The 24,248-nt window shown below is 49.8% G+C and overlaps 1 protein-coding gene across 1 annotated transcript in view; it reads right to left on the reverse strand.

The window, feature by feature from the left end:
• LOC112265999 (AT-rich interactive domain-containing protein 1A-like) overlaps positions 1–24,248 on the reverse strand; it is a 162,339-nt gene that overhangs the window by 6,019 nt on the left and 132,072 nt on the right. Inside the window, exons 7-18 of the mRNA XM_042294900.1 lie at positions 21,516–21,756; positions 21,213–21,317; positions 20,807–20,977; positions 17,422–17,722; positions 7,287–7,447; positions 7,015–7,124; positions 6,542–6,751; positions 6,173–6,377; positions 2,027–2,156; positions 947–1,104; positions 505–760; positions 186–282 (exon numbers count right to left, since the gene is read on the reverse strand). Coding sequence (XP_042150834.1) covers positions 186–282; positions 505–760; positions 947–1,104; positions 2,027–2,156; positions 6,173–6,377; positions 6,542–6,751; positions 7,015–7,124; positions 7,287–7,447; positions 17,422–17,722; positions 20,807–20,977; positions 21,213–21,317; positions 21,516–21,756 — 2,145 coding nt within the window. The remainder of the gene's footprint in view (positions 1–185; positions 283–504; positions 761–946; positions 1,105–2,026; positions 2,157–6,172; positions 6,378–6,541; positions 6,752–7,014; positions 7,125–7,286; positions 7,448–17,421; positions 17,723–20,806; positions 20,978–21,212; positions 21,318–21,515; positions 21,757–24,248) is intronic.

Consider the following 24,248-nt stretch of genomic DNA (forward strand, 5'->3'; position numbering starts at 1 on the left):
CAGCACGTACATATTGATTATGGACTCAATACATTTCACTACGTTATTGTATTCATACCGTATCAACACAGCATCCCACATTCCTTTCACTGAGTAAGTTACACTGCTAACTGCAAGTGAACATTTACAAGGCTTCTGAAGCAGATATGGGGACACACACAGAGCAGGGAATAAAATGCTCTTACGGGTTGTTGCTGTGGAAACATTCCTGGCTGCTGATTGGGGTAGGGGCCACCAGGTGGCGCACCTTGACCAGGATACTGATTACCATAGGAATCATGACTGAAACACAACATACACAAGGTTAATAACACTTTGGCAAATTAAATGCAGCAGAAGTTAACTGAAATAAACTACACAGAAAACACAAAATCATAGAAAGCAAATGCTTGATTAGGTAACATAAGCTCAAACCAACATCAAAGCCTTCTTGAGAAAAGACAGTAGCGTATTTAACATGTATACAATCCTGTACGTGACTTAGCCCCTGTTTGAGGTACTGACCGTTGCTGCGGTGGGGCTCGGCTAGGGGAGTACATCCCCGAGTCGGCTCCTGAAGGCATCAGGTTGGTCTGGGGGGCCCCAGGACCCATACTGCCATCAGGACCCATCCCTGGCTCCTGTCTCCTGTCATATCCAGGTCCGTAGGGGTACTGTTGTCTCGGACCCATCTGCATGTTGGGACCTGGGGGGCCTCTGTTGAACTGCCCCTCCATACCACTGTTAGGGCCCGGCCCTGGAGTCATGAATTGCTCTCCAGCTGCAGAGAGTTAGGGTTGAACAGTGAACAGTGTCTCAATATTGTATGGGACAAGTCTGTCTAGACTTAGCAGATGGTTGCACCACGCTCTTAACCAACTGAGCCACACATAATGTACAATGTACTCAGAGTCTTCTCCTTATTTCCAAATACCATCTCTAAAAGCCAGTTAGACATATCGCTCACCTTTCCTCATGCCACCAAAGGGGTCCTTGTTGGATTCGTAGGGCCCCATGTGACCCATCATCTCCGGGCCTCCCATCCCAGGCTGGTAGCTGTTGGGGGTCATGGAGTTCCGTCTGGCAAATGCTGGGTCACCCCCATCTGCAAACGGGTCCTGCAGCCTACAGGGAGGAGGGGAGAGAGGGAGGGAGGAGGGGAGAGGAGGGAGGGAGTGAGGAGGAAGGGAGAGAAGGAGGGAGAGAGGGAGGGAGGAGGAGGGGAGAGAGGGAGGGAGGAGGAGGGGAGAGAAGGAGGGAGGAGGGGAGAGAAGGAGGGAGGAGGGGAGAGAGGGAGGGAGGAGGAGGGGAGAGAAGGAGGGAGGAGGGGAGAGAAGGAGGGAGGAGGGGAGAGAAGGAGGGAGGAGGGGAGAGAAGGAGGGAGGAGAGAAGGAGGGGAGAGGAGGGAGGAGGGAGGGGAGAGGAGTGAGTGAGTGAGTGAGGGAGGGAGGGAGGGAGGGAGGGAGGGAGGGAGGGAGGGAGGGAGGGAGGGAGGGAGGGAGGGAGGGAGGGAGGGAGAAGGGGAGAGAGAGGGAGGAGGAGGGGAGAGAAGGAGGGAGGGAGGGAGTGAGGAGGAAGGGAGAGAAGGAGGGAGGAGGGGAGAGAGGGAGGAGGAGGGGAGAGAAGGAGGAGGGGGAGAGAGGGAGAGGGGAGGGAGAGAGGGAGAGAGGGAGGGAGGAGGGGAGAGAGGGAGGGAGAGAGGGAGGAGGAGGGGGAGAGAAGGAGGAGGAGGGGAGAGAGGGAGGGAGGAGAGGACGGAGGAGGGGAGGGAGGACGGAGGAGGGGAGAGGGAGGGAGGAGGGGAGAGAGGGAGGAGGAGGGGAGAGAGGGAGGAGGAGGGGAGAGGAGGAGGGGAGAGAGGGAAAGAGAGACATTTAGAAAGAGAGAAAAACAAGAGTTAATTACCCAAAAAACAAACCAGCTAAATAACATGTTCAATTGTGTTGTTAGTTTGGTTCCCCTTGAATGGAGGGGAAGGAGATTGTTGTCAGGTGTAGTAGAGAGAGAGGATGTTTTCAGACAGTAGTTGAGTGTGTGTCATGGGTACCTGACGGGCATGGGGGGCATCTGGCTGTGAGGGGTGGAGGCTGGCGTGGGGGGCTTCAGGTCTCCCCCCTCCGCCATGGAACTACTGGTGGACTGGGGGGTCTGGGGGCCCTGCAGAGATCCAGACCCAGCTGCAACACACACACGGTCGAGATACATTTTAGATACACACACGTCACAGGGCTAATGCCCACGCACAGATTCAGCTGTTATAGAAGAGACTCACAGTGGGAGAAAGACGGACCACTCCAGCCGTGTTAAGAGACTAAACCGGATCTCTCCGGTTCCCACGCAACACACAGAACATGCTTTGGGCATCCATACACACACACACACACACACAGAGCATGCTTTGGGCATCCACACACACACACACACACACACACACACACACACACACACACACACAGAGCATGCTTTGGGCATCCACACACACACACACACACACACACACACACACACACACACACACACACACACACACACACACACACAGAGCATGCTTTGGGCATCCACACACACACACAGAGCATGCTTTGGGCATCCACACACACACACAGAGCATGCTTTGGGCATCCACACACACACACAGAGCATGCTTTGGGCATCCACACACACACACAGAGCATGCTTTGGGCACACACACACACACACACACACACACACACACACACACACACACACACAGAGCATGCTTTGGGCATCCACACACACACACAGAGCATGCTTTGGGCATCCACACACACACACACACACACACACACACACACACACACACACACACACACACACACACACACACACAGCATGCTTTGGGCATCCACACACACACACACAGAGCATGCTTTGGGCATCCACACACACACACACACACACACAGAGCATGCTTTGGGCATCCATACACACACACAGAGCATGCTTTGGGCATCCATACACACACACACACAGAGAGCATGCTTTGGGCATCCATACACACACACAGAGCATGCTTTGGGCATCCATACACACACACAGAACATGCTTTGGGCATCCACACACACACACACACACAGAGCATGCTTTGGGCATCCACACACACAGAGCATGCTTTGGGCATCCATACACGCATGCTTTGGGCATCCATACACACACACACAGAGCATGCTTTGGGCATCCATACACGCATGCTTTGGGCATCCACACACACACACACAGAGCATGCTTTGGGCATCCATACACGCATGCTTTGGGCATCCATACACACACACACACAGAGCATGCTTTGGGCATCCATCACACACACACACAGAGCATGCTTTGGGCATCCATACACGCATGCTTTGGGCATCCATACACACACAGAGCATGCTTTGGGCATCCATACACACACAGAGCATGCTTTGGGCATCCATACACACACAGAGCATGCTTTGGGCATCCATACACACACACAGAGCATGCTTTGGGCATCCATACACACACAGAGCATGCTTTGGGCATCCATACACACACACACAGAGCATGCTTTGGGCATCCATACACACACACACAGAGCATGCTTTGGGCATCCATACACACACACACACACACACAGAGCATGCTTTGGGCATCCACACACACACACAGAGCATGCTTTGGGCATCCATACACACACACACAGAGCATGCTTTGGGCATCCATACACACACACACACACACACACAGAGCATGCTTTGGGCATCCATACACACACACACACAGAGCATGCTTTGGGCATCCACACACACACACACACACACACACACACAGAGCATGCTTTGGGCATCCATACACACACACACACACACACACACACACAGAGAGCATGCTTTGGGCATCCACACACACACACAGAGCATGCTTTGGGCATCCACACACACACACACACACACACACACACACACACACACACACACAGAGCATGCTTTGGGCATCCACACACACACACAGAGCATGCTTTGGGCATCCATACACACACACACACACACACACAGAGCATGCTTTGGGCATCCATACACACACACACACACACACACAGAGCATGCTTTGGGCATCCATACACACACACACACACACAGAGCATGCTTTGGGCATCCATACACACACACACACACACACACACACAGAGCATGCTTTGGGCATCCATACACACAGCGGTGCTGAATACTTCACATCTCAGCATGCCTTGCTGCTGGCATCACAAAGTCACCAGGAAACGCTGTAAAGGCTGTCAGATCCCCACATGGGCCAATGTGTGTGTGTTGTATGGAGTGGCTCTCGGCTTTAGCCCGGCTCATGCCTTCTCACTATTAGCATGCCTGTCAGATGACTCATGTGTTTTCATTCATACACACACGGTCATTGACAGGTCACAGTTATTCACATTTTCTCACATTGCAGTGCAAACATCAATCTGCCTGCCCTCCCTCCCCCGGGGCAGGGACTTCCCTCTACTACAGCTGAAGAGAGTGGGAGGAGGAGGAGGGGGTGTAAGGGGGAATCTCAGGAAAGGAGAAAAAGACAGCAGGCCAGGGAGGGAGGGGGGGGGGAGCGTGTGACTTTACACACACAACATCTTTTCCCATTCATCATTTTCTGGCTCAGCACAAAGCTCCAGGGAGGGGGAGGGTTGCCTGTGAAGCCGTGGGCCAGGACCCAGACACTAGGCCCTCCAGTAGTAGCAGCGAGTAATGGTGGGAATCAACAAACAACCCCCCACCCCCCTCCTGTCTTCCTACTATTGAGGGGCTGCCAGCAGACATACTCCCCATCAGAGATCTCCCCTGCACCCCTCTCCCCCTCTACCCTCTCCCCCAGCCTGGCACTTATTCCCCACCACAGAGGATCTCCCCACCCCACCCTCCAGCCACTGACTCCCTGCACCCTGACATGACAGCCCAGCAGAGCGTTGAGCATTTCTGCAGCATTGAAGGTCCCCAGGAAACAACAAGACTCTTCCTAGAGCTGGCTGCCCGGCCAAACTGAGCAATCAGGGAGAAGGACCTTGGTCAGGGAGGTGACCAAGAACCCGATGGTCACTCTGACAGAGCTCCAGAGTTCCTGTGTGGTGTTGGTTGTCCTTCTGGAAGGTTCTCCCATCTCTGCAGCACTCCACCAATCAGGCATTTATGGTAGTGTGGCCAGATGGAAGCCAATCCTCAGTAAAAGGCACTTGACAGCCTGCTTGTTATTTGCCAAAAGGCACCTAAAGGACTCTCAGACCATGAGAAACAAGATTCTCTGGTCTGATGAAAACAAGAATGAACTCTTTGGCCTGAATGCCAAGCGTCACATCTGGAGGAAACCTGGCACCATCACGACAGTGAAGCATGGTGGTGGCATCATCATGCTGTGGGGATGTTTTTCAGTGGCAGGGACTGGGAGACTAGTCAGGATAGAGGCAAAGATGAACAGAGTAAAGTATAGAGAGATCCGTGATGAAAACCTGCTCCAGAGCGCTCAGGACCTCAGAACGGGGCAAAGGTTCACCTTCCAACAGGACCACAACCCTAAGCAGACAGCCAAGACAACGCAGGAGTGGCTTCGTGACAAGTCTCTGAATGTCCTTGAGTGACCCAACCAGAGCCCGAACCCAATCAAACATCTCTGGAGAGGCCTGAAAATAGCTCTGCTACGACGCTCCCCATCCAACCTCACAGAGCTAGAGAGGACCTGCAGAGAAGAATGGGAGAAACTCCCCAAATACAGGTGTGCCAAGCTTATAGCATCATACCCACGAAGACTCAGGGGTGATTCAACAAAGTACTGAGTAAAGGGTCTGAATACTTATGTAAATGTGATTAAAAAAATAAACATTTAACCTGTTTTTATTATTTTTGTTGTTGTCATTATGAGGTAATGTGTTTAGATTGAGTGGATTTTTATAACAAATGTTAGAATAAGGCGTAACAAAATGTGGAAAAGGTCAAGGGGTCTGAATACTTTCACAATGCGCTGTATGTGATAAACAGCACAGTAACCACAATAACCTCAAGAGACTGTTGAAACCAAACACTCTTTCACTCATCCATTTAAATCTACGTGATTAAGTATAACTCAAACTGTGTCGGTATGGGAGGGGGGTGAAGTACTAGTTTGAGTATCCGGCACTGACATGGACTGGGGGGCTGACAGACAGACAGACACTGACCTGGGCTGGGGGGCTGGATCTTGGGCTGGGTGGTCTTTTTGGCGTCAGTGAAGAGATCTGGGGGCGGGTCCTCGCCACGTTCGATCTTGCACTCGAAGGCGTACAGACACTGGATGTACTGCTTCTTCAGAGAGCTGGCGGCGCTGCTGGACGTGCCCACGTTCAGGTTGGTGGACAACTCCCTCCACTTCTTATTCTTGTTCACCTGGTGGGCGGAAGGAACGAATATGTCATGTTCTGGCATAGAACAACTCTATACTGCTGTAGAAAAATGAAATGACAATAACACAAGATTATCAGGCAAATAATGACACGTCGGTGTACTAAAACAGAGAGATAATTAAATACTGCAACACAGGAACCACTGACCTGTGTGAGGCCGCCGATCTCTTTGACCGAGACGTAAAGTCTGAAGAGGTCCAGAGGTTTGCGTCCCACGGCGGGAAGGTTGGTCATGCCCGTGGCCTTCTCCTCAGCGAACGCCAGGTACCGGTCTACCCACGTCCTCCTCTCCGGCTCCGGACCCAGCTCATACAGACGAGTTATCTTCTCATTGGTCGTCGTCGAAGAGTTTGACTTCTGAAAGAGGGAGATGGGAGGAGGAAGAGGTGAGGATTTGGCTTGACATTCACCATTGACTTCAACTTACTTCCACTCACTACCTCATAGAAGTAGAATCCCAATCCCAGGTCAGCCATATTGAGTGTCCCCATGAGGCTACCAGTCAAAGTGCCACGAGGGGCTTTGACATTCTAGGGATTCTATTTCTATGCACAAACACAGCCATGCAGCGCTCTCATTCTGACTGTATCATTCAGTACAACAAGTTAGAGACCACAAACCTTCTTTACCTTCTTGGTTTCAGGTTTGGACGTGCCGTCCACCTTGTTGTTCATCTTCTGGGCTGGGTTCAGTTTGACATCGATGCCAAACTCAGGGCTAGGAGCCATGCCTGGCAGATGGAGAACAAATCAGAGGGGGGGGTAACATTTCAATCCAATATCAAATATCACATCAGATGATATTCCAAAACAAATCTTTTGTCCACTTGAGTTGGGTGATTAAAAAAAATGACCAGACACAACCACAGACTGGATATCTTGTCCAGACTCACCAGGTGTGTTGTTGGCCATGTTCCCTCCCATTGGCCCTCCTCCGTAAGGTCCTCCCTGGTTCATCATACCTTGCATGCTGTTGATGGCCCCCGGCCCAGGGCCATACGGAGGCCCTGCTCCCATCATCCCCTGGGGCATATTGGGGGGGTAACCTGGAGGCCTGGAAAGGTGGGAGGGGGAGACGACAACATAAATCCATTCACAATGGTTACGATTAGTGGTGTAACGGACCGTACGGATCACCCCCCACGGTTCGGCACGCATGTGGACCGCGGATCAATTGCATTGGATTCTCTGTCAAATATGATGATGGAAGAAGGGTGGTGGACATCACTACTAAGGTGTGAAAGCATTGAGACACAGAAAGCCGTAAGATCATGGAAATACATGGCCACACATTTAAAGCGTCATCAGCCTGGTGTGTCAGTGACAGGAGCCAACTCAGCCGAGAGACAACAACTTCTCACCGCAACATCAGCCTGGTGTGTCAGGGACGGGAACCAACTCAGCCAAGAGACAACAACTTCTCACCGCGACATCAGCCTGGTGTGTCAGGGACGGGAACCAACTCAGCCAAGAGACAACAACTTCTCACCGCGACATCAGCCTGGTGTGTCAGGGACAGGAACCAACTCAGCCAAGAGACAACTTCTCACCGCGACATCAGCCTGGTGTGTCAGGGACGGGAACCAACTCAGCCAAGAGACAACTTCTCACCGCGACATCAGCCTGGTGTGTCAGGGACGGGAACCAACTCAGCCAAGAGACAACAATTTCTCACCGCGACATCAGCCTGGTGTGTCAGGGACAGGAACCAACTCAGCCAAGAGACAACAACTTCTCACCGCGACATCAGCCTGGTGTGTCAGGGACAGGAACCAACTCAGCCAAGAGACAACAACTTCTCACTGCGACATCAGCCTGGTGTGTCAGGGACGGGAACCAACTCAGCCAAGAGACAACAATTTCTCACCGCGACATCAGCCTGGTGTGTCAGGGACAGGAACCAACTCAGCCAAGAGACAACTTCTCACCGCGACATCAGCCTGGTGTGTCAGGGACGGGAACCAACTCAGCCAAGAGACAACAACTTCTCACCGCGACATCAGCCTGGTGTGTCAGGGACGGGAACCAACTCAGCCAAGAGACAACTTTTCACCGCGACATCAGCCTGGTGTGTCAGGGACGGGAACCAACTCAGCCAAGAGACAACAACTTCTCACCGCGACATCAGCCTGGTGTGTCAGGGACAGGAACCAACTCAGCCAAGAGACAACTTTTCACCGCGACATCAGCCTGGTGTGTCAGGGACGGGAACCAACTCAGCCAAGAGACAACAACTTCTCACCGCGACATCAGCCTGGTGTGTCAGGGACGGGAACCAACTCAGCCAAGAGACAACTTTTCACCGCGACATCAGCCTGGTGTGTCAGGGACGGGAACCAACTCAGCCAAGAGACAACAACTTCTCACCGCGACATCAGCCTGGTGTGTCAGGGACGGGAACCAACTCAGCCAAGAGACAACTTTTCACCGCGACATCAGCCTGGTGTGTCAGGGACGGGAACCAACTCAGCCAAGAGACAACAACTTCTCACCGCGACATCAGCCTGGTGTGTCAGGGACGGGAACCAACTCAGCCAAGAGACAACTTTTCACCGCGACATCAGCCTGGTGTGTCAGGGACGGGAACCAACTCAGCCAAGAGACAACAACTTCTCACCGCGACATCAGCCTGGTGTGTCAGGGACGGGAACCAACTCAGCCAAGAGACAACTTCTCACTGCGACATCAGCCTGGTGTGTCAGGGACAGGAGCCAACTCAGCCAAGAGACAACAACTTCTCACCGCGACATCAGCCTGGTGTGTCAGGGACGGGAACCAACTCAGCCAAGAGACAACAACTTCTCACCGCGACATCAGCCTGGTGTGTCAGGGACGGGAACCAACTCAGCCAAGAGACAATTTCTCACCGCGACATCAGCCTGGTGTGTCAGGGACAGGAGCCAACTCAGCCAAGAGACAACAACTTCTCACCGCGACATCAGCCTGGTGTGTCAGGGACAGGAACCAACTCAGCCAAGAGACAATTTCTCACCGCGACATCAGCCTGGTGTGTCAGGGACAGGAGCCAACTCAGCCAAGAGACAACAACTTCTCACCGCGACATCAGCCTGGTGTGTCAGGGACGGAACCAACTCAGCCAAGAGACAACAACTTCTCACCGCGACATCAGCCTGGTGTGTCAGGGACGGGAACCAACTCAGCCAAGAGACAACAACTTCTCACCGCGACATCAGCCTGGTGTGTCAGGGACGGGAACCAACTCAGCCAAGAGACAATTTCTCACCGCGACATCAGCCTGGTGTGTCAGGGACAGGAGCCAACTCAGCCAAGAGACAACAACTTCTCACCGCGACATCAGCCTGGTGTGTCAGGGACAGGAACCAACTCAGCCAAGAGACAACTTCTCACCGCGACATCAGCCTGGTGTGTCAGGGACAGGAACCAACTCAGCCAAGAGACAACAACTTCTCACCGCGACATCAGCCTGGTGTGTCAGGGACGGGAACCAACTCAGCCAAGAGACAACAACTTCTCACCGCGACATCAGCCTGGTGTGTCAGGGACGGGAACCAACTCAGCCAAGAGACAATTTCTCACCGCGACATCAGCCTGGTGTGTCAGGGACAGGAACCAACTCAGCCAAGAGACAACTTCTCACTGCACATCAGCCTGGTGTGTCAGGGACGGGAACCAACTCAGCCAAGAGACAACAATTTCTCACCGCGACATCAGCCTGGTGTGTCAGGGACAGGAACCAACTCAGCCAAGAGACAACTTCTCACCGCGACATCAGCCTGGTGTGTCAGGGACGGGAACCAACTCAGCCAAGAGACAACAACTTCTCACCGCCATCAGCCTGGTGTGTCAGGGACGGGAACCAACTCAGCCAAGAGACAACTTTTCACCGCGACATCAGCCTGGTGTGTCAGGGACGGGAACCAACTCAGCCAAGAGACAACAACTTCTCACCGCGACATCAGCCTGGTGTGTCAGGGACGGGAACCAACTCAGCCAAGAGACAACTTTTCACCGCGACATCAGCCTGGTGTGTCAGGGACGGGAACCAACTCAGCCAAGAGACAACAACTTCTCACCGCGACATCAGCCTGGTGTGTCAGGGACGGGAACCAACTCAGCCAAGAGACAACTTTTCACCGCGACATCAGCCTGGTGTGTCAGGGACGGGAACCAACTCAGCCAAGAGACAACAAGTTCTCACCGCGACATCAGCCTGGTGTGTCAGGGACGGGAACCAACTCAGCCAAGAGACAACTTCTCACTGCGACATCAGCCTGGTGTGTCAGGGACAGGAGCCAACTCAGCCAAGAGACAACAACTTCTCACCGCGACATCAGCCTGGTGTGTCAGGGACGGGAACCAACTCAGCCAAGAGACAACAACTTCTCACCGCGACATCAGCCTGGTGTGTCAGGGACGGGAACCAACTCAGCCAAGAGACAATTTCTCACCGCGACATCAGCCTGGTGTGTCAGGGACAGGAGCCAACTCAGCCAAGAGACAACAACTTCTCACCGCGACATCAGCCTGGTGTGTCAGGGACAGGAACCAACTCAGCCAAGAGACAATTTCTCACCGCGACATCAGCCTGGTGTGTCAGGGACAGGAGCCAACTCAGCCAAGAGACAACAACTTCTCACCGCGACATCAGCCTGGTGTGTCAGGGACAGGAACCAACTCAGCCAAGAGACAACAACTTCTCACCGCGACATCAGCCTGGTGTGTCAGGGACGGGAACCAACTCAGCCAAGAGACAACAACTTCTCACCGCGACATCAGCCTGGTGTGTCAGGGACGGGAACCAACTCAGCCAAGAGACAATTTCTCACCGCGACATCAGCCTGGTGTGTCAGGGACAGGAGCCAACTCAGCCAAGAGACAACAACTTCTCACCGCGACATCAGCCTGGTGTGTCAGGGACAGGAACCAACTCAGCCAAGAGACAACTTCTCACCGCGACATCAGCCTGGTGTGTCAGGGACAGGAACCAACTCAGCCAAGAGACAACTTCTCACCGCGACATCAGCCTGCTGTGTCAGGGACAGGAACCAACTCAGCCAAGAGACAACTTCTCACCGCGACATCAGCCTGCTGTGTCAGGGACAGGAACCAACTCAGCCAAGAGACAATTTCTCACCGCGACATCAGCCTGGTGTGTCAGGGACAGGAGCCAACTCAGCCAAGAGACAACAACTTCTCACCGCGACATCAGCCTGGTGTGTCAGGGACAGGAACCAACTCAGCCAAGAGACAACTTCTCACCGCGACATCAGCCTGGTGTGTCAGGGACAGGAACCAACTCAGCCAAGAGACAACAACTTCTCACCGCGACATCAGCCTGGTGTGTCAGGGACGGGAACCAACTCAGCCAAGAGACAACAACTTCTCACCGCGACATCAGCCTGGTGTGTCAGGGACGGGAACCAACTCAGCCAAGAGACAATTTCTCACCGCGACATCAGCCTGGTGTGTCAGGGACAGGAACCAACTCAGCCAAGAGACAACAACTTCTCACCGCGACATCAGCCTGGTGTGTCAGGGACGGGAACCAACTCAGCCAAGAGACAACTTCTCACCGCGACATCAGCCTGGTGTGTCAGGGACGGGAACCAACTCAGCCAAGAGACAACTTCTCACCGCGACATCAGCCTGGTGTGTCAGGGACGGGAACCAACTCAGCCAAGAGACAACTTCTCACCGCGATATCAGCCTGGTGTGTCAGGGACGGGAACCAACTCAGCCAAGAGACAACTTCTCACCGCGGCATTTAAGAAGCCCTTTGCTGGTGAACCAGAGCGGACTAAAGTCATCACCAAATCTACTGGGATGTTTATCTCAGCAGACATGAGGCCATACTCTGTTGTGGAAAACAAAGGGTTTAAAAATATGGTGAAAGTGCTTGAGCCACGCTACGAAATCCCCTGGCGCCCCTTCAGTAAGAAGATCTTGCCAGATCTGTATGAACAGGAAAATATCAACATTGTCAATGAATTATCCAAGACATCATCTGTTGCTCTCACCACAGATGGGTGGACCTCCAGGGTAACAGAAGGCTATGTGACTGTTCACTACACCACAGAGGAGTGGACCTCCAGGTTAACAGAAAGCTATGTGACTGTTCACTACACCACAGAGGAGTGGACCTCCAGGTTAACAGAAAGCTATGTGACTGTTCACTACACCACAGAGGAGTGGACCTCCAGGGTAACAGAAAGCTACGTGACTGTGACTGTTCACTACACCACAGAGGAGTGGACCTCCAGGTTAACAGAAAGCTATGTGACTGTTCACTACACCACAGAGGAGTGGACCTCCAGGTTAACAGAAAGCTATGTGACTGTTCACTACACCACAGAGGAGTGGATCTCCAGGGTAACAGAAGGCTATGTGACTGTTCACTACACCACAGAGGAGTGGACCTCCAGGGTAACAGAAGGCTATGTGACTGTTCACTACACCACAGAGGAGTGGATCTCAGGGTAACAGAAGGCTATGTGACTGTTGACTGTTCACTACACCACAGAGGAGTGGACCTCCAGGGTAACAGAAGGCTATGTGACTGTTCACTACACCACAGAGGAGTGGACCTCCAGGTTAACAGAAAGCTATGTGACTGTTCACTACACCACAGAGGAGTGGACCTCCAGGTTAACAGAAAGCTATGTGACTGTTCACTACACCACAGAGGAGTGGATCTCCAGGGTAACAGAAAGCTACGTGACTGTGACTGTTCACTACACCACAGAGGAGTGGACCTCCAGGTTAACAGAAAGCTACATGACTGTGATTGTTCACCACACCACAGAGGAGTGGACCTCCAGGTTAACAGAAAGCTACGTGACTGTGACTGTTCACTACACCACAGAGGAGTGGACCTCCAGGGTAACAGAAAGCTATGTGACTGTTCACTACACCACAGAGGAGTGGACCTCCAGGTTAACAGAAAGCTATGTGACTGTTCACTACACCACAGAGGAGTGGACCTCCAGGTTAACAGAAAGCTACGTGACTGTTCACTACACCACAGAGGAGTGGATCTCCAGGGTAACAGAAAGCTATGTGACTGTTCACTACACCACAGAGGAGTGGACCTCCAGGTTAACAGAAAGCTATGTGACTGTTCACTACACCACAGAGGAGTGGACCTCCAGGGTAACAGAAAGCTATGTGACTGTTCACTACACCACAGAGGAGTGGACCTCCAGGTTAACAGAAAGCTATGTGACTGTTCACTACACCACAGAGGAGTGGATCTCCAGGGTAACAGAAAGCTACATGACTGTTCACTACACCACAGAGGAGTGGACCTCCAGGTTAACAGAAAGCTACGTGATGGCTCACTACACCACAGAGGAGTGGACCTCCAGGGTAACAGAAAGCTACGTGACTGTTCACTACACCACAGAGGAGTGGACCTCCAGGGTAACAGAAAGCTACGTGACTGTGACTGTTCACTACACCACAGAGGAGTGGACCTCCAGGTTAACAGAAAGCTACGTGACTGTGACTGTTCACTACACCACAGAGGAGTGGACCTCCAGGTTAACAGAAAGCTACATGACTGTGATTGTTCACCACACCACAGAGGAGTGGACCTCCAGGTTAACAGAAAGCTACGTGACTGACTGTTCACTACACCACAGAGGAGTGGACCTCCAGGGTAACAGAAAGCTATGTGACTGTTCACTACACCACAGAGGAGTGGACCTCCAGGTTAACAGAAAGCTATGTGACTGTTCACTACACCACAGAGGAGTGGACCTCCAGGGTAACAGAAAGCTATGTGACTGTTCACTACACCACAGAGGAGTGGACCTCCAGGTTAACAGAAAGCTATGTGACTGTTCACTACACCACAGAGGAGTGGACCTCCAGGTTAACAGAAAGCTACGTGACTGTTCACTACACCACAGAGGAGTGGATCTCAGGGTAACAGAAAGCTATGTGACTGTTCACTACACCTAAGAGGAGTGGACCTCCAGGTTAACAGAAAGCTATGTGACTGTTCACTACACCACAGAGGAGTGGATCTCCAGGGTAACAGAAAGCTACGTGACTGTTCACTACACCACAGAGGAGTGGATCTCCAGGGTAACAGAAAGCTATGTGACTGTTCACTACACCACAGAGGAGTGGATCTCCAGGGTAACAGAAAGCTATGTGACTGTTCACTACACCACAGAGGAGTGGACCTCCAGGGTAACAGAAAGCTATGTGACTGTTCACTACACCACAGATGAGTGGCTCTCCAGGGTAACAGAAAGCTATGTGACTGTTCACTACACCACAGAGGAGTGGACCTCCAGGTTAACAGAAAGCTATGTGACTGTTCACTACACCACAGAGGAGTGGACCTCCAGGGTAACAGAAAGCTACGTGACTGTTCACTACACCACAGAGGAGTGGACCTCCAGGTTAACAGAAAGCTACGTGACTGTTCACTACACCACAGAGGAGTGGACCTCCAGGGTAACAGAAAGCTATGTGACTGTTCACTACACCACAGAGGAGTGGACCTCCAGGTTAACAGAAAGCTACGTGACTGTTCACTACACCACAGAGGAGTGGACCTCCAGGGTAACAGAAAGCTATGTGACTGTTCACTACACCACAGAGGAGTGGACCTCCAGGGTAACAGAAAGCTATGTGACTGTTCACTACACCACAGATGAGTGGATCTCCAGGGTAACAGAAAGCTATGTGACTGTTCACTACACCACAGAGGAGTGGGAGATGTGAAGTCCGGTGCTACAGACACACCCCCTCTATGAGAGTCACACAGGTACTGCTAGGAGCGGTAGCAGAGTGGAAGATAGCTTGCTCTGCACATGTGATCAATTTAGCATCCCAGAGGGGAATCTCAGGTAACCAGATGGAACGTGGTTTCCTTTTTCCCCTGAAGCACAACAGCAAGAACTGCTACAGCTACCGACCCACAAGCTCATACACCATGTCACAACAAGATGGAACTCCACTTATGACATGTTGGAGAGCCATCTTGAGCAGCAGGCAGCTGTATACTCTGCACTGACAGACAAGACCCTGAAAAAACATAGACATTGTCACCTTGTCTAATGATGGCGTGAAAGTGTCAGAGGAGGTCCTCCAGGTGATCAAACCCTACTGAGCACTGAAACTGCACTGTCTGTGTCCATGATCCTACCCCTGAAAACAAGGATTCTACAATCTATGGCCCCAAGTGAGGAAGACAGCACCATCACTAGAGATACCAAGGCTGCCATTAGAGAGGACCTGAAGCCCAGATACCCCCCTAATGTACAGGACTACCTTCATAGATCTACTGCACTGGATCCAAGGTTCAAGTCCCTGTCTCACCTAGACCCTGCCCTACACCGGAGGACATACCGTGTTCTCAACACTGACATTGTGGCCACTGAAGAGGTAATAAATGATAAGAGTGAATTACTTAAATAATAAATATAGTGCAGTCTAATCTTAGTCTTTGCTATTAGAATCAGCCATTTTTTATTTGGAATAATAATGGCTTGTATTAAATGTTATAGCCCACAATTACAGTTCCATGAAATATGAAAATAAATAATGAATTGGTTTAATAGATCAAGTCATTTTTTCTGCAGGGTCAAGCCACCGAGCCGACAGGAGCAGACTAGCAGGCATCTCCTCCACAAAATAATTCAGCCATGAAGGAGCTTTTCGGGGAGACCTTTATGAGCAAGGACACCATCAAAGAGGAGGTGGCATCCTACCAGGCAGCGAGCCTGGTGATCCACTGGCATGGTGGAAAAGCAATGAGTGTAAATACCCTCACATTGTCATGACGGCAAGGCGCTATCTGGCAGTGCCTGGCACTTCAGTTCCTAGCGAGAGGGTGTTCTCCATGGCAGGGGACAGAGTGACTGCAAAGGTCTCCCCCTCTCCCCAGACTACGTAGACATCAACATCTTTTAGAAAAAGAATGACGTTATAAGCTCAGATCTGCTTTTTCTTGTTGTTCTTTTGTTTGATGATGTGGACACGGGCTATTTTTACATTCACTATTGTTCACAGGAAGAAGGTTTCATGCCTCATATTGCACTTTAATTTAACAATTGATTATTGAGCATTTTATTTTCAGATTTTATTTAAACATTGACAAGTTCCTTGCTTGAAGAGTTTAAGTTATAAATGGAAAGAAAAGTTATAGTAATCTGATCTGAAAAACGATTCTATCCGTTACTCAAAACAGTGATCCGAACCGTGAGTTTTGTGATCCGTTGCACCACTAGTTACGATACATGACAGTTAAAAAAACATGGCAATATTCAAAACATATATACAGAAGAATATCGCTGCTGTCGGATGAAAACCTCGTCGTGAAAATGTGTTCAAAATAGCTTCTAAAGTTTCATAATTGTACGTTCGTCAATGGAAAAATATGGCAGTTTTTCCCATTTCCTAAAAAGATTTTGTTGGAGATAAGAGGCTTACTGTATTTCTCATCCCTCCCTTTTCTTACAGAGGCCCACTTCTGCCTAGTTGTCTCCTCTCCTTTCTTCCTTCTCTGCTCAACATCGTCAGTGAACACTTGGGTTGCACTCAGTAGGGCACACCAAAGCAAAACGCTTGATTCTTTTTAAAGAGTATTTCTTTCCGTTTCAAAATGTTTTACTCCCTACTGAACAGGGTCTTACCTCGTGATGTACACGTCTGTTTCCGGCCTGTCTTTACATGTCTGTCTGTCTCTGGAGCTCTGTGGCTAATGTCTTTCTCTCTGTGATTCTCTGCTTGGAGACTCAGCTGACTTCCTGACTGAACAACGGTGTGACTCACTGCCTGGATCACTGTTCTCATAAGCCACCTCTCTGTCCCTGTGTTCCCCTAGCTCGTCTACATCTTAGATGGCTGGCTCACACCTGACCTCTCCTCTCACACAGCAGAGCCTGGGAGTGGGAAGAATCAAACAATGGGTTTTTCAGGGTCACACAAACACACAATTTCCAACAAAGAGATGAACCTTGTAATATTGAACGGCGCTCGCCGCTGACCTGTCTCCTAAAGCAGTAAGGAAGTGCAGACCAGGCAGCCTACCTGTTGAGTATAGAGTTGGCTCCGTGGTGTATGGCAGAGGCTGCATCTGGAGGGCCCCCGGGGCCCTTCCTGTTCATGCCTGGAGGGGGGCACATCCCAGAGGTCACCTGTGGAGGTACGCCGGGGCCCATGTTGGGGCCCATCCCGGGGCCGTAGGGGCGGGCAGCCATCTGACCCGGACCCATCCTGCCAGGGGGCATGCCTGCATACGGCGCCCCACCAGCCTGGCCTGGCATGCCCCCTGGACCACCAGGGTAGTTGGCGTTGGGCATGCCACTGTAGCCGGGCTGTCTGGGGTAACCTGGAGGGTGGGGAGAGACATCCAGGGACTGTTCAGAAGGGCAATGGTTTTTATTACTGGACAAGTCCATGTAGTACCTCCCTGTTTCACTCGGTTTCAAAACGTTTAATTTTTACTGAATACAACCCAAGTCTTACACTAACACAGCAAGAGTCCTAAACCTAAACGGGACCTTGATTGAACCAAAATCAGGAAACGGACTTAACAGATAGGCCTAATATTTGAGTTTAAAAAGGAGGCTTTTATTCAAGCAAATAGATCGATACCTGTGGTGAAGCTTTAGGCCCGATGTATGTAGCCTGCCTCAGCAACCGTCTAGCCTCCGGAATATAGAAACCTGGCCGGGAGTTTCAGTGGTCCACATCTACAGATAACGCCTCTCTCTCGGTTTCTGTTCTGACAGGCTAGCCGATGAAACAGGGTGTAGATGCTGGAGTCCGATTTGATGAGTAATCCATCTCCATACTTCTTCAAAGCCTGTGCAGAAAGCCCTCTGAGGGATGCATCTTCAAAAAGTTTGCTGTGTCTAGGCTACCTCAGAAACGCTGTGTCTGGGCTACCTCAGAAAACGCTGTGTCTAGGCTACCTCAGAAAACGCTGTGTCTAGGCTGCCTCAGAAAACGCTGTGTCTAGGCTACCTCAGAAAACGCTGTGTCTTGGTTACCTCAGAAACGCTGTGTCTAGGCTACCTCAGAAACGCTGTGTCTAGGCTACCTCAGAAATGCTGTGTCTAGGCTACCTCAGAAACGCTGTGTCTAGGCTACCGCAGAAACGCTGTGTCTAGGCTACCTCAGAAACGCTGTGTCTAGGCTACCGCAGAAACGCTGTGTCTAGGCTACCTCAGAAACGCTGTGTCTAGGCTACCTCAGAAACGCTGTGTCTAGGCTACCTCAGAAACGCTGTGTCTAGGCTACCTCAGAAACGCTGTGTCTAGGCTACCGCAGAAACGCTGTGTCTAGGCTACCGCAGAAACACTGTGACCACTGTAGGATGACAATTGAAAAATCTTTTGAAAGATTTGGATGTTCTGATCTTTTTATTAACGGTCCAGAGAACAACACTAGGCTGTAAGAGAGGATGAAAGGAGAGAACAGTGCCCCTACTAGCTCAACTATCACTTTACAAATCAGGACGAGCCCTGTGTGTATGTCTACTGGCTCCTTCTACCAGTAGACATACACACGTGGCTCCTACTACTGCGCTTCAGGAGGATCATACTTTCCCTGTTGACGCGTTCATTTCCCCTTCTCTTCCTCCCCCCACTCCTTTCACTGAGCTGGGAGAGAATTATTCAGCAGCTCTTGGAGGACATTGTAAAAGGGATATTTGGGGATTTTGGCAATGAAGCCCTTTATTTAAGCCCTTTAACTATAGCGATTCTAACTATAGCGACACTAACTATAGCTATACTAGCTATACCTATACTAGCTATACCTATACTAGCTATACCTATACTAGCTATAGCGACACTAACTATAGCGATACTAACTATAGCGATACTAACTATAGCGAAACCAGGAAGTGGGAAATCTGAGGTTTGTAGATTTCTTGGCCTATCCAATATACAGTGTCTATGGGGTAATATTGCACTTCCTAAGGCTTCCACTAGATGTCAACAGTCTTTAGAACGATGTTTCAGGCCTCTACTGTGAAGTGGGAGAGAATGAGAGCTGATTGAGTCATGGGTCTGCCAAAAGGCCATGTGCTCAGTCAGGCATGCGCCCGAGAGAGTTAGCTCCGTTCCCTTTCATTTCTAAAGACAAAGGAATTCTCCGGTTGAAACATTATTGAAGATTTATGTTAAAAACATCCTAAAGATTGATTCTATACATCGTTTGACATGATTCTACGAACTGTAATATAACGTTTTTGACTTTGTCTGGACCTAGTGCCTGCGCATTTGGATTACTGTACTAAATACGCGACCAAAAAGGAGGTATTTGGACATAAATGGTGGACTTTATCGAACAAAACTAACATTTATTGTGGAACTGCGATTCCTGGGAGTGCATTCTGATGAAGATCATCAAAGGTAAGTGAATATTTATAATGCTATTTCTGACTTCTGTTGACTCCACAACATCGCAGGTATCTGTATGGTGGCTGAGCGCTGTACTCAGAATATTCCATGGGGTGCTTTTTCCGTAAAGCTTTTTTGAAATCTGACACATTGGTTGCATTAAGGAGAAGTATATCTTTAATTCCATGCATAACAGTTGTATTTTCATCAACATTTATGATGAGTATTTCTGTAAATTGACGTAGCTCTCTACACTTTCACTGGATGTTTTGGAGGCAAAACATAACGCGCCAATGTATACTGAGATTTTGGGATATAAATATGCACTTTATCAAACAAAACATACATGTATTGTGTAACATGAAGTCCTATGAGTGCCATCTGATGAAGATCATCAAAGGTTAGTGATTAATTTTCTCTATTTCTGCTTTTTGTGACTCCTCTCTTTGGCTGGAAAAATGGCTGTGTTTTTTTGTGACTAGGTGCAGACCTAACATAATCGTTTGGTGTGCTTTCGTCGTAAAGCCTTTTTGAAATCGGACAATGTGGTGGGATTAACAACAAGTTTATCTGTTGTTCTGTTGTTTGAATTTGGTGCCCTACACTTTTACTGGATGTTGGTCAGGTGGAACGTTAGCAGGTTAGTCTCCTTTTAACTGGTTAGTCTCCTTTTAACCGGTTAGTCTCTTTTTAACCTGGTTAGTCTCCTTTTAACTGGTTAGTCTCCTTTTAACCCGGTTAGTCTCCTTTTAACCCGGTTAGTCTCCTTTTAACCCGGTTAGTCTCCTTTTAACCCGGTTAGTCTCCTTTTAACCTGTAAGTCTCTTTTTAACCGGTTTGTCTCTTTTTAACCGGTTAGTCTCTTTTCAACTGGTTAGTCTCCTTTTAACCAGTTAGTCTCTTTTTAACCGGTTAGTCTCTTTTTAACCAGGTTAGTCTCCTTTTAACAGGTTAGTCTCCTTTTAACCAGGTTCGTCTCCTTTTCAAGAGAGACCTGGAATCATTAAGCGGGACAGAACCAACTGAATGATTTCATTGTGTACAAGCTGTGTACGGGGCCTCACCTTGTGGTCCGTACTGTCCACCCTGAGGGCCATAGTTCCCCATGGAGTTGTTCTGAGGGTAGGGCCCCATCCCAGGAAGCATCTGGCCTCCCGATGACTGGCGAGGGGATAAGGCGGAGCCAGGTTGCTGCGGCGACCCGTGGGGAGGCAGCTGGGGGTTACGCATGTACACTACAAAAGACAGAGAGGTGGAGATGGAGAGGAAAAGGTTAGCTATACTCTTTCATTTCCACACAGCAGCCATACAAGTGTAGTTCCATTTCCTAAAACCCTATCAAGGTCGGGTGTTGAATGTCAGTTAGTCCTTATCCAAACAAACCATAAGAAAGAAAGGTGATTTGTAGATCGTTCAGGCTGCAGTCAGGGTAGTCGATCTCAAACACCACCTATATCTTTTCATACTCACCCTTGTCCTGGCCCATGGCTGACTGGCCCATGGCTGACTGGCCCATGGATGTATGGAGACTTCCGTCTGAATGGACGCTGGGCGGCCGGGGAGGCATCTGGTTACCTGCGTGATGACATCAGAGAGATTCAGACACACGCTGGGAATCATAAAAAACAGACCATGCTTCTGTTTCGTACAACAAACGCTGTGGTTTACACCAGCTTAAGGAAGCTGGACGTGTACTATGTGGTAGATTACTGCTTTTCTCTGGAAACCAGTGGCTCTATCATGTGTGTAGCTCAATTCTCTCTCTCTACCCACCTGGCACAGCAGCAGGTGAGAGGGGCCCGGAGCGCGAGGGGGTGACGCTGGCAGGGGAGCCCACGGGGGAGGGGGTGGGCCCGCGGATGCCAGGCAAGTGGGGCGAGGTATGAGGGGAGAAGGGTGACTGGGCGGGGTTACTCTGTTCCCCCTGGCTACTGGACACCCCCGACGTGCTGACCCCCGGACTCAGAGCCCCCTCTGTACCTGTCGGCAGGTCATCTATGGAACCAGAGAGGTCCTGGAACAAGAGAGAGGGGAGAATTAGAACCACATAATTAAATAGAACACTAGGAAGTCTGACTGGAGAGACAGGATTCATTTGGAACATTTTGGTTACACAGCGTTAATGTTCACCTGGCTACTGAGGGTTGTACAGCTCAGACATATTGGGCAGCAAAAGTCAACAGTCACCTCATCTGTCCAAAGTCTACAGAGAGGATCCACATGACCAGAGTCCAGCAAATAAGACAACAGACCAGGGATTCCGTTAGCCGCTAAAATGTTGGCTTTTGTGTGTATAATTTTTTATTTTTTTTAAACGGAATTAAAATGTAAAAGTTAAAATTCAACTAATGCGAGAGCACCAGCCGCTGCCATATAGACACACTGATACACCGTAATCATTGACGGCTGAATAGTCCGAATGAGAGAATGAAGGAGACGGCCCAATGCAGCCGTTGACCTAGAACTTCCGCTGTCAACTAAGTCAAAATACATAAGGCTGACAACAACAACAAATGATGAAAAAGCTGGTAAACAAATTTACCCGTCTCCTCAGCCTGTCTGCCTTTGTAGATCTGTCTTGATTTGACCTATCAGGAGTGAAGTGCAGCATTGTATCAAATCAATCCCCTGGACCCTGCCAGAAGCCATCTCTAGGGAAGTTGCAACATAGTATCAAGTATCCCAGACTTCCCAGCACCAGTGAGCTCGGGAGAGACAGTTGTCTTTGCTGAAGGTATTTTATGATGTTGATATGATGCTATTTTGCTCTTTCACACGAGGCTTGGTTATTACCGGGGGAGGAGATTTTTGGAAAGATTTCCCAAATAGCCTAATACTTCCTCACAGTAGGCCTATCAATCGCAATATATGTTTTAAAAACAGACTTCCTGTGTGAGGTGAATCAAAAAAAGACAGACGCTCAGCTTATTAGTGGTGGATGTGGTGAGATGAGACAAACAGAAATCCCCAAATGGGCATTTTCAGGACAGAGACACATCTTCGCCACACACCCCTACCCTTCTTCTTGTCTCAACATTTTAAAGATGATACACAAGACACATTACCGTCGCACCCATTTCAGACGCTTTTCACTGACAGCGACAACCCAGTCACCAGCGAGGCCTTCTGCCAACGCCACTGTCGGTGAAAGAAACCCACATCCTGTTCTATTGGTTTTCATAACAACTCTCTTTCCTTGTCCTGAAGACAAAGACACAATCCCCGATATATTACCATGGCAACCCTTCCTAGTCGTTGCATCTTTAGATTCAGCCTCTTCCTGAATGTGCCAGATGTTTGATTTCAGGTGCGGTGTTTAGAACGGAGTTGTCCGCCAATTTGTATTTTGTCAAATGTTTGAAAATGATGTTTTATTGTCCTCTTCATGTCAGGAGTTGCATGGTTTGTTATTGCCCTAATTTAAATATGACTTCTGTCATTCTGAGCATCATGGGTGCATATGCATATAGGCCCGGCAAATGTCAAATATGGACGGCTACAACCCTGATACAACCCTTATACAACCTTGATACAGCCCTGATACAGCCCTGATACAACCCTTATACAACCTTGATACAGCCCTGATACAGCCCTGATACAACCTTGATACAGCCCTGATACAGCCCTGATACAGCCCTGATACAACCCTTATACAACCTTGATACAGCCCTGATACAGCCCTGATACAGCCCTGACCCTTATACAACCTTGATACAGCCCTGATACAGCCCTGATACAACCTTGATACAGCCCTGATACAGCCCTGATACAGCCCTGATACAACGCTTATACAACCTTGATACAACCCTGATACAGCCCTGATTACAACCCTGATACAGCCCTGATACAACCCTGATACAGCCCTGATACAACTCTGATACAACTCTGATACAACCCTGATACAGCCCTGATACAACCTTGATACAGCCCTGATACAACCCTTATACAACCTTGATACAACCCTGATACAACCTTGATACAGCCCTGATACAGCCCTGATACAACCCTTATACAACCTTGATACAACCCTGATACAACCTTGATACAGCCCCGATACAACTCTGATACAACCCTTATACAACCCTGATACAGCCCTGATACAACCTTGATACAGCCCTGATACAGCCCTGATACAACCCTGATACAACCCTGATACAACCCTGATACAACTCTGATACAACCCTGATACAACCCTGATACAACCCTGATACAACTCTGATACAACCCTTATACAACCCTGATACAGCCCTGATACAGCCCTGATACAACTCTGATACAACCCTTATACAACCCTGATACAGCCCTGATACAACCTTGATACAGCCCTGATACAACTCTGATACAGCCCCACCAGATCACTTTAGAGAGGCTGTGGGATCCATCTCAGCAGAAACACAATCAGTTGCCTGGCTACTCAAAACACATGGTGGAGCTAAAACATCTCTCCGCTTGAGAATCAAGGCTCTAATCCGTGATGTGGTCATGATGTTGGCAGGAGAGGTGATT

The sequence above is a fragment of the Oncorhynchus tshawytscha genome, linkage group LG13, assembly GCF_018296145.1.
Source record: "Oncorhynchus tshawytscha isolate Ot180627B linkage group LG13, Otsh_v2.0, whole genome shotgun sequence".
NCBI classification, from domain to species: Eukaryota; Metazoa; Chordata; class Actinopteri; order Salmoniformes; family Salmonidae; genus Oncorhynchus; species Oncorhynchus tshawytscha.